The sequence below is a fragment of the Podarcis melisellensis genome (assembly GCF_964234715.1).
Source record: "Podarcis melisellensis genome assembly, chromosome: 4".
Lineage (NCBI taxonomy): Eukaryota > Metazoa > Chordata > Lepidosauria > Squamata > Lacertidae > Podarcis > Podarcis melisellensis.
The window spans coordinates 48,940,319-48,965,490 of NC_138531.1; the positions used below are offsets into that span (position 1 = coordinate 48,940,319).

Sequence of the window (25,172 nt, forward strand, 5' to 3'; positions counted from 1 at the left end):
TATTTCCAACCTTTTTAACTCTGTTAAATGTGCAGTTATATACTATCTATACAGGGCAGAAGCAAACAATTTTCAGGGATTTTGTTTTGAACACCTTAGTTTTTTACTGATGACAATTTTCTTTATTTAAAAGCTCCACTTTCAGCCTTAAAAGATATGAATTTCAGGGCTGCAAGAGCACTTTTAAATCAAATTGGCTGAAGTTTACAATACGGTTTCCAATGCCAAACAAGTCAACCATTCTGATCAAGAGGAAGATCACCAACCATTGTTTCAAAAGCTGTTACGATTACCCAACCACATTATCCAATTTTGATAATTTTTGCTGGGATACAAACATAACTCTGCCATTTAATTAACTATATAATTAAGTAACTGGGAGTGGTGCACAGGGCGGTTCATCCCCTTCATCCACTCACTCTGTCCTGCAACAGAGCTTCCCAGCGGAGAGGTGACTGTGGTTTTCCTTGCTGCATCCCCTTTGCTGGGTTGCTGCACTATGGGAACCACCACTCGAGGCTTCGTTTGGCTGCTGGCTGGGCTTTCTGCCTTTCGCTCAGAGAGGCTCAGAAGTTGAACGTACCTGTGCTCTGAAAATCCTTTATTTTGGCTGCTGATCCCTTATTTTTGAGGCTGCTGGTCCCTTATTTTCAAATCTGTAAGTTGACAGCTATGCACTGTGTGCTCCCTTCCAGTCTCAATGCCTATTTGATCGCTTAATGATGATGAGTAAGCAGTCAGCAGCATTGCGTCAGCACCAACCCAAGGCCCTGTTCAGATGGCAGCTTACTGCAGCAGAACTTGTTTTAAAAGACTCTGGTGTTTTAAAAAGGGAAGTGGCCGCATTTTGTTCTGCACCGGTTTACAAGCACTGATGCATTTCTGTTACTGTCTGAATTTTTTAAAAAATTATAACCCACCATACAACTGCAGGCAGATAACAACTGACTATGTTGTTCCTTCCCTGCAATGTAGCCCAATGAATAAAGGAACCCAAGATCCCACCAGACCATTTAGAATCTCTGTCTGTGTTCACACATTACAGTAAACCATAGTTAATGGTCTACAAGGAATACAGAGATCACTCCTACTTCACTTCTCTCCTAGTGTGAGCAACAAACTACGACTCCTGGCTTAGTGTTCTGCCCAGAGAGAGGGCTGTGGTTCATCTGGAGTGAAACAAATCTACAATCTCTCATTCGAATGTATCACTAAACTAGTGGTGGTGGTTTGTTTCTATTCTTGCTAGAGGAAGAGCACTTTCACTATGGTTTACATTGCTATGCGAACACAGCCACTATTTGCCTGTCCGCGTTTCTTAAGATGGGAACCTTCTGTTAATACTGGACAGCCTGAAGAGGAACTTTTAGACTCCAGGAGTATTTCCCTATCTTTTCTGACAGTTCTTGCCAACAGCTTGAGGGAGCAGCAAAAGGAACAGAGAATTGGTTCTGAAGAAATGTTTGTAGCCTGAAGTACTGACTTCACTAGTGTTGGGAAAATCCCAAGATCCTTTTGCTTTTCCTGAGCTTTCACAGCTCCAATACTGACATCTTAGAAACTGAATTATTATTTTTTACTTGTTAAGCCTTGTACAGAAATGTCCCACCCCAATAAATCTGACAGTGGTTCCTGATGTATTTTTCCAGCGGTGCATTTTATTCTTGTGTGGTTTAAAAGTAGGAAAAACTGGAAGTCAGAGAAGTACATAACAATATACTTTACAGCAGGAATTGGGGAGCCTTCCCCACTCAAATATTTCTGAGTTACAACTCCAATCATCCCTGGCTACTGGCTATGGTTTTTGAGGCTGATGGGAGTTGTAGTTCAGCAACATCTGAGGGAGGGAAGTTTGCTGGAGGTGAGGAGTGAGACAGAGACAGAGAGTGATGCTGGTAGGTTCAGCCTTAAGTATCACAACTTATATACAGTACTGCCCTGTGGTCTTTGAATAAAGGGTGGTATACTAATTTAATTAACAAACAAACAAAGTTTAAATACATTTTAACACATGTATATTTTAACAACTTTAGCTTTGTGTTAATCAGCTGGTCACCAAGTTAATAACCCCCCCCCCCGCACCTGTTGCACCTGTGGAACGCCCTCCCACCAGATGTCAAGAAAATAAACAGCTATCTGACTTTTAGAAGACATCTGAAGGCAGCCCTGTTTAGGGAGGTTTTTAATGTTTGATTATTATTATTAGTGGAACATCACTTAGCCTTAAAATGAAAAGAATGTCATGGCATTTTAAAAAAAATTGATTGTGGGGAAAAACACACAAAAAACAGTAGAGGGAAGGGACTCAATGTACAAGCTGCAATGTACAAAAATCTTGCAAACAGTAAACTATCCATTTAGACTTGGATGGAGCTATTGTTGCTAGGAGAGTAAAAACTGAACATGCTGAGCTCTCCCTCCCCTTTTTTTCTTAAGTCATCTGGAGGTAGCTAGAATGAATAAGGCTGGAATATAGATTGCCTTCATGAATTAAATATGCAGCAAAGTGTTTTCTCTTTGCAGGAAGTCAGACGAAACATCCGTGCTGCTCTACAACAGGAAAGAAGCTTTTTTCAGAGAAGTGCAGCACTGATCATTTTAGTTAAGAGCGGCACAGCAAGAGCTTCAAATCTCTGAAGGGAGCCAGTCTGTGAATGACTTTCACATGGCTGGCATCCCATGGTGAGGAAAAGGTTTACAGTTCTAAAATTACCTCATCAAATAGTTATACTGGGGTTTGTTTGTTTTTTAAAGTGTACAGTATATATGAAGCTTCTTTTTTTTAAAAAAAAAAGTTAAATTAAGATATCCTTGAAGAACAATCTGGAAAGGGGGATCTAGTCTAAAGAGGTCAGTTTATTCTGCACTATGTATGCAATGATCATGATGGACCACCATCAACAGAGACTTGCGTCTCTTTCCACATCACACTAAATGCCGTGCTTGGTGGTTTCACATACTCAGTTACGAGTCCTCAAAAGATGTGTTATACTGAGTGTTGGGTGAATCAGCATGCTTAAAAAGCATAGATTGAGCTCCAAAATGCATGGGTGCTTCAGCTGGTATACATAGGGGGAAAGAGCAGCTTTTCACTACAAACACAAATTTACTTTTCACAGCAAAATCTGCATTGGGGGAAAGAGAGGTGTGGGGAGCTGCAGCATTTTTAAATCCACTGACTTAACATCCTCTAAAGCAGGGTCAAGAAACTTGCGGTCCCTGCAGATGCTGTTGGAGTTCATCTCCCATCAGCCCCAACCAGTGTGGTCAAAGATGATGGGAGTTGTAGTTCAGCAAAATCAGGATGAACACTGATTAAGAGCCTGAGAAAGAATGCTAAGAACGCAGCAGTCATCATGGTCAGCCTAGTCTCAGGGGTGGAATCGGTGTAAGACCTGGATTTTAACTGGCTACTTAAATACTAGAAACCTTCTATTGAGTCTTTGCTTTACAGCTGCAAGGCAGCTAAATAAAAACCTAGTTATTTCTCCCCCTCCAGGTACCTATGAATACAGGAAAGTCCTCTACATCTCACACAGCCAGCCAGCTAAATAGGTTTGGGAGATGACCTGTATACTCAGCTGCATTACAGTGAAACAGAATGTCTAGTCTAGCTCTACCTAACCATGATGGTTCAAAGCTCTCCAAGAAGCTATTGATCTCAAGATTTTTAAACTGAAGATGCCATGGATTGAATCTGTTGCCTTGATACAAAAACGAGCTCTATCATTAGTAGGATGTCGTACCAATGTCCCTTCTGAAACAAGCCCAAACGGCCAGCTTTTGGCATTGAAGACAAAACTCCCAACCACCTGCCTGTTATCTATTCCCCTGTCTCACTAAAGAGGTCACCTAATGAACCTGAATTGCCCTGCACACACCCCTCCAGTGTCAGCTGTCAATCTGCAAGATCCACCCTGAATGGGAGCTGCAACTGGAATTGTATGTTTGTAGAGATAGCCGTGTCGTAGTAATATTCAGAGTTCTCAGAGTAAGTGAAAGAAACAAAAGGAAAGAAAAGCAGGGGAAATGACCGTTCAGCAAAAAGCTAACATTTCTTCATGGATAAAGATAACAAAGAGAACAGTCTGACTTTAAGACTTGTTAGTGATATTAGTGCAGTGCTAGCCAACACAGGGCCCTCCAATTGCTGTTGGACTACAACATCCATCATTCCTGACCACTGGTCAGGCTGGCTGAGGCTGATGGGAGGTGGGAGTCCAACAAGATCTGGTGGGCTACGCCTGTATTAGTAGATCATGCTGTTCATAAAACTCCTTGAGTGAAAGCATTTGGATACAATAGAAGCCCATTTAATGCTTAAGATGATTTCATCTTTATTTCCCAGTACCCTCTTATAAACATGAAGACAGGAAAAAAGTAAAAAAAAAATAAAAAGCACCCTTCCCCAGCTTGTCCCTGCCAGGTTGGTGGAAATGGTACTTTGGCATTTTTCAAAATAAGGACCCGAAGAGCAGAGCTTCTAGGCGACAATGTCAAAAAATGTCGCAAGCGATCTCAGTAATGAACTTGCTCCTGGACTAACCTAGTCAAAAAAAAAAAAGCATTTTAGCAGCTGTTCACTATGAGCCAGTTCAACTGGATTGTTTGCAGGGTCTGTTTTCCACCTTAACAATTTTTCAGTGGAAAAACTGTCCCTTAGAGCACTTTAAAAGATTTAAGAACAGTTAAATATTTAAGGTACACAAGACTATTTTGTGTGTGTTTGCTTTAAAAAACAAACAACTGAGATGGCTCTCCCTCTAGAATTTCTGTCATACCTCAGGCTCTCTGAATAACCAATGCAATGTGACTACAATGGAAGACGTTTTAAAAAAACTTTTGCCCCAAGTTACAAACTTGAGAAGCACTGCAGTGAATACTAGAGTAGACAAGGTTGGTAGGGAGTAAGAAAACAGGCATTTGTGCAAGAAATTTGAAAGTAAAAGACGGTCTAAAGGACTGGGAAATGAGACAAATGGACAAAAACAGGCACTAGAAAAGAATGAGAAAACATAAAACATACATACGGGGGGGGGGGGGAGGTAGGAAAGCTGTAAGCTGGGAAGTTACAAAAAAATGAAGAGTGGAAAGAGGAACAAGGCAACAGGGTATTTGATATCTCCTCCACTGGCAACAGAGGGTGTGTGAGAGAGTTAGGCTTGTTGGGACTAAAAGCAATACCACAGGAGGAAGGAACAATGCCCAACCTCTTGTGGATACCTGCTGTACGGAAGGATGAAGGGCCTATCCTAGCTATGCAGGCAAGTGGTTTTTCAGGAGGGCTGAGAGGGAAGCAGAAGGGCTGGAACAGGGCCCCTCCAGAGAGTTTTTGTGTGTGTGTGGCTATATTCTGCACAACATGCCATTCCTGCAATAGTGCTTCAGAGAGTTCTCACCTCAGCTCCTGCCTTTAGGTGCAAGGATATGGAAAAAGCGGGAAATATGGTACATGCAGAGAAGTCCGCCGTGCAAGAAAAATTCCCAGTGCCTAGCAGTGGCAGCTATAGATCAGTGTTTCAGCATCTGCACCCACAAACATTGTTCCCCACTGCTCCTAAGGAGGCCTACCCGCTATAGTCTGAAGAAACTACATTCCTAGTTGGCACATAGAAATCAGAGCATACTCACGGCTCCACAATGAGTAGGAAAGGCGGCAGTTCACTCTTCGATAAAACTGCTTGTTTATAGGCCAGAGGATTAGCGTGCATAGCTGGATGAAGTTAATGATGAACCCACTCACAACGAAGACGAACCCAATCAGGAGGTGAACTATAAACTGGGTCTTCAGAAACGCAATTAAGCCCATGATAACCACTTAGTAGCGCTTGCAAGGTCCTTCACTCAGAATTACCGTCCTACAGAAAAAGAATGAAAGAAACAGCTTGCTTAGCAAACAAAACATTCCTGATCCAGAAGGGGAGGGGAATGCTGATATTTCCTCCCTGCCAAGTAGCAGCTGGGGAATCATAAATGGCATGTTCACCCCCAGGCCAATTTCATCCAGGTCAAGAGTTGGTTAGCATTATATTGCAGATCATGTTGGGGAAATGGAAACCATTCAGCTCTTGCACACCTGCAATTCCTACACAGCTTGGTTTTCCAAAAGCTCCAGATTCTGGTGCCACAATATACCGTATATGATGGTTTTGCATGGGCACGAACAGCGAAACAGAACCGTCTTGCTTTTACACGTAAACAATGGTTTTAAAACAACCTCTAAAATGTAAGACAGCCTCCTCACTTTCTGAATGCATAAGACTTGCAAATCATCAGGGGAGTTGGATGCGGAATACTGAGCCTTTTCCTATTCACTAAAGTCAAAAGGTCACCTCCCTCTACAAAAAAAAGTTGTGGGGAAAAGATAAGGGAAGTGAATATCTGGAAATGGTGGACCATGGGCCAAACGCATACTTGTGAGAGTGCTTTCTGTCCCAACAGTTGCCAGCCATAGAAGAGGCAGATGTGAAAGAAACATTGGCTGTGGTGGCGAGATCTGTTGCTTTGGCCCTTACCCACTCTCAAAATACCCTTTTTGCAAAGCTGAATGGGGCAAAATACTCTCAAATAGCATAGATGCTTCAGATTCTCACTAATTTCACGACTATCTGTAATCTGATAACATTCTCCACCAAAGTAAGCCAAATTCTGCATCAAGAAAAGCTGAATCCTGTGAAAGTTTGCATGCTTCATATGGATCCAGATTCCAGGAGCACCTCTATCATTAAAGTAAGAGGGATCTGCTTAAAAACACCAATCATAAAAAAGAAAGAGTGTGCGGTGCCAAGATGTACCTTTTGTTTAGTTTTTGAAAATCTGTTGTGTTTGGTAGGCCCCATGTTTTCCAGATTCCGCACTGTTCAATGACTTAATTTTAGTTTATGGATGCTGGGTAGCACCTGCCACTAGGGGGTGCAAGGAGAATTGGTACATTTGTAGTTGTCGGAAAAGAATTATAGTTCGATGTGAACAGATCTACTCTGCGGGGCACGCCAGGTCAGGTAAAAATGTGCCACTGCACCCACTCTCGAAATTCATAGAAAAGAACGGAGGAAGGGGGGGTCAGGGAAAGCAAGCTTTGTTTTGAGCGGAAATATAGGGAGAATGAAAAATGGGAGAGGAAGCAAAAGTTATGCTAAATGACCGATGGTGTGTGAGAAGGCTGAATAGGATTTAGCTGGGTGTTAGTGGGGAAAAGGGAGATGTGCTTGCATAGGGCTTCTGGGAAGGGGACAGTACAATACACACAAGCTCAATTCTGACAAATAATGTTTAGAGAGCTTGGGGCCTAAACCTGCCACAGCCATCCCGGTTTTGTAATCCATCACCTGCAGCCTGATGTGGTATAGCCCTTGTACACCATAGAGGCTGTCATTTGTTGTACAGGCACACATAGTGTGCTCACCCACAATGGAGTCTCCACGTGCCTACACTATGCTTTTGCCTTCCAACCTTAATCCTTTCCCTCTTCAGGCCAGGAGAAAAACCAAAGCTGGTGACAGGCACAGGGGCACCCTACTTTATCTCAGCTTTGGGTCTTCTCAGGCTGCTTGGTCGCCCACAACTCTCACCATGTTGCCATCCAGATAAGATTAGTGGCTGAGCTCTCTCTGGATAGGAATTAACAAAACTCTGACAGCCAGGCCCTGAAACGCATTTTTCACTCCCTTAAAATCCTGGTGCTATGTGTTCCTTCAGGGAAAATGACAGTTTTCTTATTAAAAAGGCAAAATGATTCCAACTCCTACACATCAGTTGCTCCCTTCCGATTGCAAGAATGCATCTCCTTGATTTTCACACCACAGAAATGCTGAGTGGGCTTTGATTCGTTCCGGAGTCAGACCGTGGAGGTGGCGAGAAATAGTGAGATGAGACAAGCCCAAGGCTTCCAAAGCAGGGGTGGGTGGCAAAGGCCTGGACCTCAAGGTAAGTTAACTGAAGGAACTTTGAAGACATAAAGTGTCCCTCTTCACCTGCCCCCCTGCGGCCCTCTAACAGGGAATGCTCAGGATCCCCTTCTGAACTACTTTGAATGGGGCTCAAGGGGCTGGTGGAGAAGAAACATTCATTCATGGTGACCCAAGAGTCCTGCAATGATCACAACACGGAGTAAATAAGCTGTAAAGTACCTTGCTGCTGGAGATTAAGGGACCACTGAGCCTAAGTCTGACAGTATCACACATGACAACCAGCCACAGAGCCAGAACCATCATGGACCCTCCTGTGAGCCCGAGAGCCCAAATCAAGACCTCACCACTCCAAGTGGCTATAAATCACAGGAGTGGCTGTCTTCAGATCAGGGTGTTGGCCCCTTAAGAATGCTCTACCATGCGAGTAGAGGCTTAAAGGGACTCAATTTGCTTTCAACCTTTGTTGGGCACAGAACATTTTGTGGTTCTGCAGTTTCTGCCCTGCCTTGTTGTCTTGCCCCATGGGCTCCATCCCAGCCCAGGACGGTATATCCGTGAGTACTTTACAACCCAAGCCAAATCAGGTCTGATTTCAACCTACACCAGAACCCTAATCCCCATGCCAAATCCTCTATTATTTAGAAGTGCCCTCCAACATTCTAGAGAAGGCACAAGTAGCTGCAGGGAGGATGAGATAGACAACATTCCACTCTGAACTTCTTTAAGTTCACTTATCATAGAATCCAAACTAGTTTGTCCCCATTTGAGCTACTTTCATTCAGATGGGAATGAAATAAATTATATCATATAGGTAGATAGGCAGATAGATACTGTACAGGCATCCCCCCACTTACACGTGATCAACTCTCATGTGCGTATTGCCAAGAAATAGTTAAATAAATTCAAACCTGGAAATGATAGGAGAGTGCTGGAGAGTCTACATCGCTCGTGAGCTGACCTTCCCTGGAGCCCAAAGAGGACATCAGTGAGGGAGGGGGAAGCCCCAAAGAGACCACAGGTGCAGTGGGCTTTGTTTAGGCTGCTCAGCTTCCCCACCTAACAGCTGGTGTGCAGGGTATCACAGCAGCTGCTACTTTCCTGCACATATTCCAGCCTCCTGCCAGCACCAGCACCAGAGCTTCAATTTTGGTTATATCTTGGGATACAGTATTTTTTACATAGATTGGCGAGAGAGCAGCAAAGAGGGTGTTTAGAGGCTTTTTAGAGGGTACACCCCATTTTAGGCAATTTCACTTACGTGCTCGGGGGACCGGAACTAACCCCTGCATAAGTTGCGGGTGGTACCTGTATATAAATTTTCATTACATAATGTTAGCATCCTTTTGCTCTCCACGCCACCTACATAATTTCAACCTGTGTCTGTAACCCTAAACACACTTATTAGGGATCATGGTGGAATTTACTTCCAAGTAAGCATGCCAAGTATTGTGCTGTTTTTTTTCAACTAGCAGGAAATTATCTCTTGATGATGATCAAGCAGTCCTGGCACTTAGCATGGAAATTATCACTTTTCAACAGACACGACTGCTCCCTTTGGATATGCTATTTAAAGTCCAGAAACAAGAAGCAAACAGCAACTGGGTAAGAAGAAGGCACAGTTTCCCACACATGTGGGTAAATTAAATCGCAAAAAACAAGCCAGCTAACTTGACAGAAGGCTCTGTGAACAAGACACAACAGCAATCTAGCATAATTAGTTACTTCCTCACACCATTACACATTTATAATTCCCAAACAATGTATTTGATATTTCTGAATTGAATACTGTTCTGTCGTGCTGCCATTCTCTCACAGGGCAGAGGATGAATTGGCCGCTAGCTTAGAAAGAAACATTCTTGTTAATGTCAATAATGTTCAAATCAAATCATGGAGGAAGTCTAATAGGTTAAGTTCTTGAATCCATATATTAAGCTGTAATTTCTGGGCACTGATTTTTCCATTTCAGCATATAGACATCACGACAAGTACTCAAGGTAGCCTTACCCTTCCAACTCTACAGTTCTATGAATGATCCACCAAGAATGAACCAATATCAACCTCACTGTTGACCAAGCAACTGGCCGTTTACATAGATTCTCCAAGTATTTCTGGCTTGAAGGGCTGACAACACAGAGTACATGCCGACATAAAAAGGGACAAAAAAGCTCATTTCGTAAAGCAGACATCACAATGACATCAGGCGTAAAGCACTCTGAAGTCCTGATGTCAAGACTTCAAATCACCTTGCAAGGCACTGCTAAAACCAAGTTAAGAGGTTTGCTTCAGAGTCAATGGCTATATACCAACAACTCATTCACCTAAGGAAACTGGTACACTTGGAGTGCTTCCTCTATCAAGTAATATGCGTTTTTAATGGAAAAATCATACTACTATTGTTAGTTTTCAAAGTTCTAAAGAAGCCCTTTGGAATGGGCAGGAAATAATAATACTTGAGAATATCCTATTTCCTTTCTTATAGGAAGGAAAGTGGTTCAAAGTACTGTACATACACTAAGAGGATGTGGGGAGGGGCAGGTTTTAAAGAAAAAACATTACATTTGCCTTGATTGAATCCAATGGGGATAGATAAAACTAACCTAAGTACAGTACAGTACAAAGAGAAGGCAGATATAGTTCTGGATTAAGAAGCAACAGTGGATTGAGAAAAGTTAACTTGACTAAAGCATGTGTGATTTAAAATAAATACAAAAGTAATAATGAGTTTCATTCTGGGATACTAATTACAGTAACAAAAGATGGTTCTGCTCTATAAATCACAAGCTTCATAATGTGATGAACCCAATATTAAATTTCAGTCTGAGGATCCTCTGAACTAATGCTTGTGAAGAGATCAAACTGGAACAGGATTCAAGGCATTTTTGATGTGATCAAATGCACAGTAAACCCACCACTATTAAATTTCTATACAGAAACTCTAATGTTTATGCTTTGACATCTTGGTTAGATATGTCAGGATCTCCCTGTTCTGCTTCAAACTTAGTCCCATTTAGTGGCTTAATTTTGCTTACAATTTCCAAAACTGAACACACACATAGATAGTGCAACAAATCTGAAATTCTAGAAAATTATATCACAGAACTCCACTTAATTCAATGGAACTTACCAGGCAAGTGAATGCAAGTATTAGTAACCCAATATCCATTTTATATTCTATTCAGTGGTTTAAAGAAAAAAATCTAGGCAAAAAAGAACCAGACAGTCAAAACGAGCCAATCACAACTTTGTCAACTGACATGTTTCTTTGGAGCATGCTTTTATCCATGACCATTGAAGACATCCTTTTGTATGTTGCTCAAAGCAGGAAAGCTAACAGTACAAACCACATGGCTGTCTTTTAAATTATACCACTGCTGTTTAAATTTATTTTAAAAATCTGTTTAAAATCTGGAAATATGTTTCCAGGGTGGTTTACCTTCACAGGTATCTTATTAGGCAGCCATTCAACAACAATGCCCTCATTTCTAACAATAAAACTGATTTACCCAGAAAGCTGAGACTTTAAAAGAAACTGCCAAGGAAAATGTCAATGCAGCTGACAAATTACCCCTTTTTTCCACAAATATATTTCTCATTTTTTCCATATTATTTATTTCCTCTTTAAAATCACCATCGCCTTGTGATCTTCAGATGAAGAGCGGTGTAGAAATTTAATAAATAGCAACAATAATAATGCTTTTCTTCTTTAAATTGCATCTTCAAAGGGATTACAATAATTCACAACATGTTTGACCTTGGTCTATGATTTAGAAATGGCACTCCACATTACAGTTTCCACCTAACTTGACTTTTCCCCTGTTCAAACCAGCATGCAGGCAATTTAGACCATGCCAAATATTATTCTGAGCTGCTGTTCTCCATATACGTACAGTAAGATCTAAGATGGGACACTGCTCTCCCATTTCAATGCTATTGCATCAATTAACAGTGGTGTACCCAAATATGTCCAGCTCAAACAATAAGCCGATTAGCTGAATGGGACTGAATTGCAACAATCAAAACCAAGCAACCCAACTGTGTGTGCTTGGCTGGCAAGCTGAAGACAAAGCCAAACTGCACGGGGTCAGGAGGGGCAGGGAAAGAGTCCTCGAAGACAAATATGAACATAAGAAGAGCCTGCTGGGTCAAGCCAAATGGCCCATCTAATCAAGCATCCTGTTTTCACAGTGGCCATCTAGATGCCTACAGGACACCTGCAAGCAGGACCAGAGCAAAGCACTACTCTCCCCTCCTGCAGATTCCAGCAACAAGACAAAGCAGAAGACAGGACATAAAAAGACAATGCAGTTAACGCCATGCATTCTGAACGGTGCCTATTTTGTTCCACATAAGAAAAAAGCTGTCTCTCTCATATGCTGTGAAAGAGTTGCAAACACGGATAGGAAACAATATATATGTTTGTTTGTTTGTTTAATTCTATTTATGAATTGCTTGATATAAAACATCTCAAAGTGATTTAACAATAATCTCATATTATGCTGATTTTACAGGAAATGGTTTTTCAGAAAATTTGAAATTAAAAAGGGGTCAGCGAGCAGAGGGAAACCCCGAAAGGGCTGTCCGAGATCTAGTGGAAGCCCTCACGTGACTTTCCAAAAGCCTGGAAAGTGAGGCTGAGAAGGAGCTTAAAAAACTGTTTCCACATAGTGCTTTCATGCCATGGAAAGAGCTGGAAAGGCCACATGAGACTCTGAGGGGAGCTCCCATGAGTTCACAAGACAACCCCACAGGGGGCTTTTAAAGCTTGCAGGCCCATCCAGAGGCCTCATGTTACCTTCCCAGAGCCTGGAAAGCATGGCTTAAAAAGCTCTCCACTTTGTGTGTGGGACAAGGCCCATTCAGCGCCAGCTTCAGACAGGTAGGGATGGTCATGTAGGGCCATTCCAGGGGTTGTTCTGGCCTTGTGCAATTTTTCTTACACGCATGTTAGCTGCAAACGTAACCCTTTTACCTGCACAAATACAGACTGCGTCAGTAAAGCACAACTTTATGTTCCAGTGTGAGGCCTCATATGCTTCTGAAGTAACAAAAAGAATCCATAAGACCATGAGAAGAACTTGCTGGATCAGATCAGCTGTCCATCTAGTCCAGCATCCTGTTCTCCCAGTAGCCCATCTGCAAGGAGGACCTGAGCACAGCAGAATCCTCTCCTGCTGCAGTTTCCAGAAAATGGTATTCAGATGCATATTGCCTCTGTCTGTGTAGGCAGAGCAGTCATCATGGCATGTAGCTGCTGAATTAATCTTATCCTCATTTGAAGCCATCTTTTTTTAAAGCCATACCTTCCATAGTTTAACTATGTGTCATATGAAGAAGTACTTCTATCTGTTCTGAATCCTGCGATACTCCCCTTCATTGGAAGTCCCATGAGTTCTGGTGTTATGAGAGAGGGAGAAAAACTTCCTTCTAGCCACTTTCCCTATGCCATGAATAATTTTGCTAACTTCTATCATGTAGCCTCTCTCTCGCTTTTTCTCTTAAATAACAAGCCCCAAACGCTACAACCTTTCCTGCAACCTTGATCGTTGTGGTTGCCCTTTCCTGAACCTTTCCAACTCTACAAAATCCTTTTCTGCATAAAGCATTCAAAATGATTACTGTAATTGATTTCAGTGGGAGCTAAAGTCAACCAACTAGACAGGATCCAACTCAAAATGGCAATACAGCAAATACCAACAGCTGTAGAAATTCACCAAATGGAGGGGAAATTAGACCTTAAGGTTGGTGGGGGTTTTTTCTCACAATAGTGGGTGCCCCTACAGGAAAAACACTTCTCTCCTCCCTAATCTAGGCTCACAATAGGAAGGTATACAGAAAATTGCAGAGGATGAGGAAGAATGCAAGGGGGAGTCACTCCCTATGATACACAGATCTAAGCTATTTAAAATTTTAAAGATAAATCACTAGCACTGAAGTGAATAGGAAGCCCATGCAGATGAGCAAAAATGGGCATATTAAATTCTCTGTACTTTGCACACTGACCTCTGTTGTACACCCCCTGTTGATCAAGCTATGCCTATTGTGCCAGAAAGTTTAGCATTCCTGGCAACTAACTACAGTAATCAAATTTCAACCAGGCTGTTGCTCTCTGCATTTCATCTACATATGAAATGGACCCTGCTAACAAATGCATATCAGACAATTGCTTATTGTTGGCTCGGACACACCTGTGGAGTTTGGCATCACACAAGGTTAGAAACCTTTCCCTACTTTGAAGGGAGCATCTGATTGGCCATGGCTGTGGGTGTCTGTTGGCTGAGGAGATCTCTTCCACCTGAGGAAGAGGCTAGATTTTGCTCTTTAAGACACCTTTTTGGTAAAGGATGCCATTTTTAGTAACCTATGTTTTACATCTTGCTCTGCAGTTTTAGAAATGCAGTCCTAAAATACACAACAGAACAAGTCCCACTGCCAAAAAGACGCATGGATAGAATTACACTGTAATAGTCCAAATTAGGATAAAAATACTAGTAAGAATTCTATCTTATGTGTCTGAATTTAGGTTTCCCCTTCCCTACCCCCTCAAACGAGGGGACGCAGGTGGCGCTGTGGGTTAAAGCCTCAGCGCCTAGGACTTGCCGATCGAAAGGTCGGCGGTTCGAATCCCTGCGGCGGGGTGCGCTCCCGCTGCTCGGTCCCAGCGCCTGCCAACCTAGCAGTTCGAAAGCACCTCCGGGTGCAAGTAGAGAAATAGGGACCGCTTACCAGCAGGAAGGTAAACGCCGTTTTCGTGTGCGGCTCTGGCTCGCCAGAGCAGCTTCGTCACGCTGGCCACGTGACCCGGAAGTGTCTCCGGACAGCGCTGGCCCCTGGCCTCTTAAGTGAGATGGGCGCACAACCCCAGAGTCTGTCAAGACTGGCCCATACGGGCAGGGGTACCTTTACCTTTACCTTTACCTTTACCCCCTCAAACAAATATTACATTCCCATTTGTTCCAGTCTGTTCAGAAGCTGTGGTGCTCACAAAATCTTCTTGTAAACACAGAAGAAAGTGGCCAGGTGCAAAAGAGGAGACAGCTCCTGCACCCCCAAACAGTTGTGTAGAAAAGATAATTTCAGAAAGTCAGCTCAACTTAAATAAGAGACACACCGTCCCTGATCAGTTTTCCTTCCAACTGTCATATGCCTCAGTCTAAGGCATACGCCTAAGTAGTAGGCAATGTGGTACCCTGCAGACTTTGTTGGACTCCAACTCCCATCAACCACCACTCAGCATAACCGACAGCCAAGGATGATGGAAGCTGTAGCTCAGCAACGTCTGGAGGACACCAAATTGGTTTCCCCTCCTCCAAGGGATGAAATAGTGGTATTTTACCAGAGTTCCTTGCCAGTAAAAATATTGTTGGCCTACTCCTGTCCATGTTTAAAAAGCCACCCCAGGGAGATTCTGAAAGCAGTGCAGTTCAAAAGTATAAGGTGTGTTTGGAAAATCAGTAAGGCTCACTGCAGCCAAGACTCTAAGGTTTTCTTGGCAGCTGGGCTGCCTTATATGGACCAAACCTCTCTCTCTCTCTCTCTCTCTCTCTCTCTCTCTGTGTGTGTGTGTGTGTGTGTGTGTGTGTGTGTGTGTGTGTTTAAGCCAAGGCACAGCATCATTCTAGTTCAAAGCATTCAAGCTCCCGCCAAATCTATTAAGAGAACGGTCCTCAGCAGTACGTTGCACTGTCTTCTGTGGTAACCTACAACTGCATTTGGGACGATCAATATCCCAACTGAATGAGCAAGTTGCTCATTTATTTAGCATCTCCGTCTGTCCTGACTGTAAAGAGATACAGAAATCTGTGCTTCACATAACCACAAATGGCTATTCAAGACAATACTTTTTTTAAAAAAATGGACAGTGATCATAAGAGATTTTGTAAATGTTATATTTGAATGGTTTGATGGGCAATAAATCTTATGTAGGGCTTCACTCCAGAGAAAGCCAGGTGTCTGATTTCCCCCCACCACAATTCGGGGCATCTCTGCTCAGAATTAAGTCACACTAGATGCATCCAGACATCATCATAAACCATCATGGTTTATGATGATGGGAATAAGCCTAGCCTTTCTCTGGAACAGGCAGGAAAAGCCCGGAACCTTCAGTTCCTAAGTATTTGTTTAAACACAGCTTGTCATGACAACTGAACCAAACAAACTGTGGTTAACCTTGGCAAGTATTTGAATCAAACCAACTTCAAACGGTGGTTTATGAAGAAAGTTTCTCAGTAAAAGTTAAGAATAATCACAGTTTAAGATTCAAATGTAATGTTAAACCTGTAGTTAACTGAAAATTGGATCTGAAACCTTTCAATCTCCTCTTAACAGCCATACGAGAGGAGAGGGCTAGAATGCATGAGCTTGCAGAAAGGTTAGGCTTATCTCCCAACATGCTAAGCCATGGTTTATTATTCCAGCTGAATGCAACCATTATATTTAATGAGGCTTACTTCCAGGTAAGTGTGCATGCAATCTCAGGCTGCATTCAGAAGGGACTTTATTTCATCTTCCAGGCAATTCCTTATTTATTAATTTCTGAATTTTATATTATATTTCCTCAAGATTTAAAAGCTGCTTCTGGAAGTCTAGTGTGAGTTTAGCAGTAATTTCTGTGTTCGTTTGTTTCCAGAAAAAAACAAAACTGTTTGCAACCCTACTCACTCACAAATCATGGGAGTCTTGCACTGTACGGTAATTTCACATGGTGAAATTTGGGGTGGTATTCTGGCATACAGTACTTTCCCACCATTTAAAATTTAGAACGGCAAGGCAATATATCCATCAAAAAGCCACAATTCCTTAACACAAGACGAACTGCAGTGTAAAAGTGATGTTAGAAATCGGAACAAAAGTGCTAGCATTATCACCAGTAAAACTAATAAAGGCCCTCTAGTAGTGTAATGGGGATTTCCCCCCTCCTCATCCCATGCACCCCCAACTGGCTCTGGGGAGGTCAGAAGAACCCCCAGAACAGCATGTGAAGGAAGGAAAGGGGGAATTGTGCTAGTTGTGGAGGTAAAATGCTTGTGCTGATGGAATGATTGCCATGCCATTATGTTGAATTCCTCTGTGTGCATGTGTATACACAATAATTCTCTAATTATATTTTCACATTTCATCAAATTCTGACTTTAGTACTGTTATCAACCTCACACCCTTTGGAAGGAACAAGCTGTAAATACAATCAGGAAGGTTTATTTTAACTGTTAAGTGACAGGTCAAAAGGCTATCATTGGCAATAACAATTTCTTAAACACTTCTATTCAGGAGTATTCACACGGTGCAGGAACTCAGAGGTCAAATCTGGCCAAGCCCTCATTTCTCCAAGTCCAGTAAAAAATGTGCACAAATTATACTCCTTGGCCCAAAGAATATATAAGCCAAGAGGTTATAAACTCAATTACTCTCTGTAGAACTACAAAGGCTTTTCAATTTGAGGGAGACGCAACTACTGTATATAAATGATTTTTATTTTTATTTTTACAAAGGAGAGTCAAACAAAATATGATAAAGTGGGAGAAACAAGGCAAGTGATTGGCTGGATACACATAGTGTACAAGTGACAGAGTATATAAAGTATATAAAGGTTAGCAAGCAAACCATTTGATCCAATCAAACTGTGCTCCTCTTTAAGAGTTCTTAAAATATTCCATGCATGCAAACTGGAAATACAAGCATAGATATAATGGGAATAGTCAAGGGTCTTAACCTAAAACTAACCAATGCATGCTCTCTATGAATTGCCCTTATACAAAATGCAAACAACTAATCATTTTATAGTATTTCCATATGATGCTCTGCAGTCTGTCTCTCTCTCTCTCTCTCTCTCTCTCTCTCTCTCTCTCTCTCTCTCTCTCTCTCTCTCTCTCTCTCTAACTCCTTCCCCATTTCTTCCAACTGCAATCTGAAAATGCAGTAATTCTCAGTCTATAAAGCAGTGATGGCCAAACTTGGCCTGCCAGCTGTTTTGGGACTACAACTCCCATCATCCCTTGCTAACAGGACCAGTGGTCAGGAATGATGGGAACTGTACTCCCAAAACTGCTGGAGGGCAAAGTTTGGCCATCACTGCTATAAAGGAATGGGTTTGGCAGGTGGGAAAACACTTGCAAAATGGCAAATAATAAATTGCTGTCTATAACACAGCACAGAAAGCAAACCAACTGCTGAAAAAGGTTTAATTTAGTTATCCTCTGATGCTCTGCACAACCTCAATGGAAGGTTAGGTCATGTACCATTTCTTGGAATTGTTCCCATTTGTAACTGATCAATGTGAACAAGACTAATCTAGTTGTCAACTACTTGGCTAGTCCTAGAAGGGTTTCAGCATGTTCTAAGCTGACAGGACACCATCAACTCCCTGAATCAGATCCTTATTGTAACTAGAACCTCTGCAGGTGTGAAGAGTGTCAGTTCCGATTTGTGACCTTTTCTGTGTCCCTTGTGTGTCTCAAGGTTCTGCAGAGCAAAAGCTCTGCTAGATTCCTCACGGCATCTTCCTAGTGTCCATTACTCACAGATGACCACAGGTAATCATAGAACTGTTGCAAGGGACCACAAGGATCATCTAGTCTAACCCCCAGCAATGCATGAATCTTTTTGCCCAACATGGGGCTCAAACCTATGACCCTGAGAGTAAAAGTCTCACGCTGTACAGACTGAGCTATCAAGCTATCAGCTCATTGACCAGGCTGCATGAAGCAGATGGGATATGGAGTCCAACAACATTTGGAGGGCTACAGTTTTCTCCAGCCCTGTAATATATAGCCCAAACCTGGCTGTTGCTATCTGACCAGAAGAATACCACAGTACCTTTCCTCATTTCTAGAAAATAACCCAATCCAGCTTCTGCCCTGTCCATTCCCTAAAAATGTGTTCATTTATTTGTGGCATTTACACCTCACTCTCCAAATGACTTTCCCAAGACAGCTTGCAATGAAATATCAGAACCACACAGATATGTACAAATAATAAAATGTCAGAGAAAAGTTAAGCAGCAGATAAAATGCAACATAGTATCAATAATTAAAAATAATGCCGTGTTTTTAATTAGAGATGGGGAAGTTATAGCCTTCCAGATGTTGCTGGACTACAGCTTCCATCATCCAGGAGCACTGGGCACCTTGGCTGCAGCTGATGAGAACTGTAGTCCAATCACACCTGGAGGGCCACAGGTTTCCCATCCCTGTTTTAAAGGCCTAAGAGAATAGAAGTATATTTTGCCCAGGACTGCAAAAGTAAGCAACAGGCAAGACCCAATGTAGGGCTTATTTCCTAACTGCAGCACCAACACCATCAAGACTCTTTTTGCATCCATGCAGCAAGAGGCTCAGTGCGTGGGGAGGCTCACACCTATAACATTGCCTTCGTCCTTTTTTTGAGAAACTGTGAGATCCATAACATAATCTCAGTTATTTGAGAGAGTTGTTTCCTATAGTTAAGCAGGCTGCTTTGACCTCAATGAGAGCAAGAGACCACTGGCAGAGTAACAGCAAAACCAGGTTAATCTCCCAATATGCAAAGCTGGTAGTCAGCAATCTCTGGTGTCATCTGATCAGTTCATCCTGACTGAAAAGAGCTGAGAGCTACATGGGCAGAAAATCTCAAGTATGTTTAAAAAGGAACACACACGCTCAAGCATTCCTGTAGAAACTGGGTTATCAGGGTTTCGGACTGAAACACTACCAAAACTGGTGGCTACAAAAAGAGCAGCTTTTGTTGGATTGCCTGGTCATTAGTGGTGACATTAAAAAAAAACTTGGCAACAGCATTGTATGTTTCTCTTGAATCTAAACATTGAGAATCAAAGAGTACTTACAAAAGCCAAATTAAACTGAAGGCTCCTGTCTCCATGTTCTGATGTATATAATGCTTGAAATAATTAGAGGTATCCACTTAAGCCACACTCACAGAAGACACATGGATATCAATGAGCTGCATCTGATGCTATCCATGGGTAGGCAAACTAAGGCCCGGGGGGCCGGATCTGGCTCAACTGCCTTCTGAGTCCGGCCCGCGGACGGTCTGGGAATCAGCATGAGTAGAATGTGTGCTTTTATTTAAAAGGAATCTCTGGGTTATTTGTGGGACATGGGAATTTGTTCATTATTATTTTTTCAAAATATAGTCCGGCCCACCACAAGGTTTGAGGGACAGTGGACCAGCCCCCTGCTGAAAAAGTTTGCTGAACCCTGATGCTATCCATAGGTGACTGGAAGAGCTTCTGATCATGCAGTAGGCCTTTCCCTTTCTTTCTTCCCCTCTGTGGCCTCCCAGACATTGTCCGTATGTTGGGGAACCCTCCAGAACAGATTTGGGAGGAGGGCATGGAGGAGCACAGAAAATCCTGTTGCATGAGTGGAAATTTACTTGCCCATCCTTGGATTATGCCTCATGGAAATAGGTTATTTAAGTCCATGCTTTCATTGGGTTTCCTCCGATTATGGCTAACATTAGATATCACCCAATGTTTTGACTACCACTTAAAATTGCTTTAATTTGATTAAACTTACAGACACTGAACATTTTCCAATTTTTTGTTTTAAGTAAAGCTTAAAAGTATAATATGATTCCCTACTTTCAATAGTATTTTTCAATATACCGTACTGTTTGGCCTAGGTCACTAAATATGGAAATTCACATTCTCACATTCCCTGGAGACAAAGTCTAAGGGCACAGTTTGGGTGGAACTGTACACCTACAAGCTTCAGGAGAACAAAAGTATTCCCATTCCTACTGGATTGCCATTTTATCTGTTTCTCTACACCCACAATATGCACTGGAATAGTTTCTCTCGCTACAACATCAATAACTTGATGTTACAGATGTTACAGATACAGAAGGAGCCCTACAGAGAAGAATAAAAACAATCCAAATTCCTTCATCTCTATAAAACATCCTAAGGCAGATATTACAGTTCACCTGTGTAGCTAGTAGTAAACAAAAAGACTCAAGGCCAGTGTGGATATAAGAATCTGTAAATAGCAATAGGCGGCTAAAAAGCCAGACCTCTTCTATGATATTTTAGAACCTATCATCCTCCATTTCATCACAAAAGATTTCTCAAAACACCTGAGCTCCACAAATAATAAGTACCACTGTGAAGAAGGGGAAGATCGCTCTAAAGTTACAAGCTACTGTACTAAAAACCACATTTGATACAAGCAAAGTTCTCAAAAAGACATGTGATCCCAGCCTTATGAAGTGGAAAAGAAACCCACAGAACTTGTTGCGTAATTTGCTACTTACCAGTACAGGTAATAGGCTAAAGCCAGGGCAACCAGCGTCGCACAAACTCCAGCTAACAAACATATTCCCGACTGGTTTGCCAACATCTTTCAAATTCACTTTTGCTTCCACAAAACAAGTAAGTGGTGGCGGGGGATGGGGGGAAAGCCACGGGAAAAACAGGAAGATGACAGTCCCTTGCTTGAAGAACAAATCAGTCTTGACAAGAAGGAAGGATTATGATGACAAAAGCACACTGTGGTAAATCGGGAAACATTGCTGTTACTTAAAAGCTGCTTCCTCGGCAACAAGAGACGGGCTGGTATCTTCTCCTCTTGTCACAGAGGCATCTTGTTAAACCACCCAAGTTCTTAAAGCTCCAGCACCATAAGAAATTAATGTAACACAGGCATAGTTGAATAAAATTGTAAATACCTTGCAATAAATGATAGTGTCAGTGTTGACATACTGAGTCTTTGCCCTAATCCAATAATCGCCTTAAGGCCAATTGCCATGCACAAGAATATATCAGACTGTATGGTGGGGAGGAATGGCAGAGGACTGGAAAAAAATACATACATACATACATACATACATACATATCCCAGACATATTTTTTTTAAGTGAAATCTACTATTTCAAAATAAAGTAACAGAAATGTTGAAAGCTGTAGTTCTTTCAATATAAAATACTATAAACACACACAGAATTATTATTAGTATTATCATAAAGTGAAACAGGGAATAAGAAAAAGCAGAAGGGCTTTGAAAAGAAAAAACAGGGAGGAATAACTCTTAAGTCCTATAAACTGGTGAACCATAATCCTACTTGAGCTTCTTGGATAAACCACAGGATAAGCTAAGAACAAAGAAGGATAATATTCTATTATGTTAAAGAACAGTACAGTTGGGATGTGAGTCAAAGAAAATCTATTATTTTCCTAGTGCCTTATTAATTATTTGTCTGTGGTCAAACTATGGTCAGATATTCCATGAGCCCAAGGTGTCTTTATGTAAGTGGTAGCCTATCTTTATAAATTGCAACAGGGATTTCTCTTGTAGAGAAGACTGGATAGAACAAGGGTTCGTTGTTCCCCAGCCCAGAAAAGATGAGGGCGTGCATGCAGACATACAGAGTCATTCAGGACCACACACAGTCTGCCCTACTATAAACATATAAGTATCTTAAAACAGGATTTTTTTTCATCTTCTGCAGTAGTTATGCACATATTATTGGTTAAGACTGCAATCCTTTATCCACTTATGTAGAAGTAAGCTCCATTGAATTGTGGATGTGTTGCAATTCCAAAACAACATATGTTTACGATGCAGACATATGGGTAGGGAAGGAAAAAGTTGCCCCAGCAGCTCAAAACCTAGGCCAAACCATGGTTAAGGCATTAATGCTGCATTTACAGGATTCTGGCTGAAACAGAACTGATTACTTTTTCAGCAGCATGGCACTAGCCAACAGATCAGCTAGTAAGCAACCTGACTGGTTGACACAATTGGTGAAAATACCAGAAAATACTCAAGAGTTTCCACAAAGACAAAAGCATGTACACCACATGTTTTGTTTTGAAAATGATCCAACACTTGTAAGCTATGTGCCAAAGAAAGAAAAGAATAGTTATTCTCCTTTCTTCAACATATAAAGACGCAGTAATTTCAAACAACAAATTGAAGCCTGTGATCATTCTATTTTTTTATAATGAGACTAAAGGTGGTGCAGACATCTGTGACCAGATGTTTGCCACATACACTTTCAAAATACATGATCAACCGCAGTCAGTGCTAGTTGTTTTCAAACATAGTAGGCATTGCCTGTTAAAATGCCTACATTGTTCAGAATCTGAACACTGGAGTGGACATCCCAGAAGACAAACCTGGGTCTGAAGTTCATTAAGCCCTGGACTCAGCCAATAAATGTACTGTAATGAGTTTCCTAAGGACATTGGGAAAATTTAACATCTCTAAGAAGTCTAAAATCACAGTACTGTACATTTAATAGTGATTCTGTAATACCAAACCTTTGGATATCAGAAAGGGAAATGAGTTAAAATAAAAAGCTGCTATTGGTATAGATTGGCTTCTGTATCAGGTGTACTTTTAAAAAAGTCCATCAATACTGTATGAACTATATTGTATTGACAATTATGTTCTAAACAATAATTTGACTTCACAGTATTGAAACTAAGCAGAATTCTTTACTCTTCTGGTAGGGTATGGGGAAAGGAAGGAAGGAAGGAAGGAAGGAAGGAAGGAAGGAAGGAAGGAAGGAAGGAAGGAAGGAAGGAAGGAAGGAAGGAAGGAAGGAAGGAAATGAAGAGCTGTTACTATAACTGAGAATATAAACTCTGCAATCAGGAATGCGTCCAAGAAATGGCATTTTCTAGTCTATTTAGCAAAAGTTCCAGTATGTAAATGATGTCAAACTGCGATTCAAGAAATGAAGTACCAGAAGTCTATGCATTTCTGAGTATGCACATCAAACTGGGCCTGTTTCCCTCATCTAGGAGAGAACAGCAACCATCAGATCAACAAGTTAACATTTAAATCTGTAAAAGGAGCAAAATGGGCCCCTGGGAAGTTTTCTGTATTTACACAAATCTTCCGGGGCAATATCTGTATGAGCACGTCATTTAATTTCTGCTTCAGCAATTTTCATAATCTCCATTGCATACTTCAGGTTGCCAAAAATGCCACAAATCTGATGTTGAGCTCTCAGCTGATACCTTTGCATTGCCCATAAAAGCAGAGTTGCCATGACCTCTCTTTCAGGCGCAGAAGGTAGCTCCATGTGCTGTGCCTTGCAAGAAAACTATTCTACCTATAAAATTTCCTGTGAAGAGGGAAGCTCTCTAGTCTGCTCTTGAACAACAAATGTTTCTCCCTCCCCAGAGCCTCCTTCATAGAACTAAATTGTGCATGGTCTATAAAAGACCATTATTCAAGCCTATCCATTTTCAAAATATTTCTTTAAGATATATTATGCTAACTGGAAGGAACTAGAAGTACTATCCATCAAGATAAATAAAATATAAAACTATCTAGTGACAGAAAACACGTCTTGCTCTGTGACTTTGCCCCCCCCCCAACCAAACGATGCTATAGCCTGAAAATGCTCCTCGTGAAACTGAATGTTGCCCAGCAGGTAACAAATTAATAAATTAACAAATTACAGAGAAAGTGGAGTGTTACCATCGCAGGAGCGAAAACTCCTGTCTTGAGTTTTCACCAGTCAATAGCTAAAAGAAAAAAAGGGAAAAAATGACCTCTTGACTAAGAAAGGCTGTGCTATGGAAACAATGAAAGGTATCTTCCCTTTTTCCTTGATTAAAATCTTTGTTGGAAAGGCTACAGGAGTGTGAGTACTCCGTCATATGCCATGGTGGGCACTTTTATAAAATGCCCATTCTTATTAGTGGCATCAAAGAAACAGGTCATGAATTAGGATATTATGCATGTTTAAGCACTAGGCATTTCTGACACCAGGGGCGCAGGTGGCACTGTGGTCTAAACCATCGAACCTCTTGGGCTTGCCTGTCAGAAGGTCAGCAGTTCGAATCTGCGCAATGGGGTGAGTTCTCGTTGCTCTGTCCCAGCTTCGAAAGCATACCAGTGCAATTAGACAAATAGGTACCTCTATGGCGGGAAAGTAAATGGTGTTTCTGTGTGCTCTGGTCTCCGTCATGGCATTCGTTACGCCAGAAGCGATTTAGTCATGCTGGCCACATGACCCAGAAAGCTGTCTGTAGGCAAGCACCGGCTCCCTCAGCCTATTTCTGACAATGAGGATTATTATTATTGTAAAGACATGGATCACATACTGCTTATCAGCAGCTAGACTGGAGATCTTTAAGTACTGGAAAAATACAGAACCACTACCTATTTCTTAATGGCAGCAAAGAACACAGGGACACTTGCTCTCATGCACAGAAATTTCATGTACTTAGTGGTGCACTAAAGAATGAGAAAAATACCCAAAATGAAATCAAACACAACAGCAAACCTCAAAAGGATAAGCAATAAACTAGAA

The 25,172-nt window shown here is 41.6% G+C and overlaps 1 protein-coding gene across 6 annotated transcripts in view; it reads right to left on the minus strand.

Annotated features, from left to right (window-relative positions):
• The window catches only part of AGPAT3 (1-acylglycerol-3-phosphate O-acyltransferase 3), a 71,400-nt gene that overhangs the window by 15,650 nt on the left and 30,578 nt on the right, over positions 1–25,172 (minus strand). For all 6 annotated transcript variants that reach the window (XM_081909241.1, XM_081909245.1, XM_081909244.1 and 3 more), the window contains one exon: positions 5,632–5,858. In XM_081909241.1, the coding sequence (XP_081765367.1) occupies positions 5,632–5,809 (178 nt within the window). In that variant the 5' untranslated portion in view covers positions 5,810–5,858. The remainder of the gene's footprint in view (positions 1–5,631; positions 5,859–25,172) is intronic.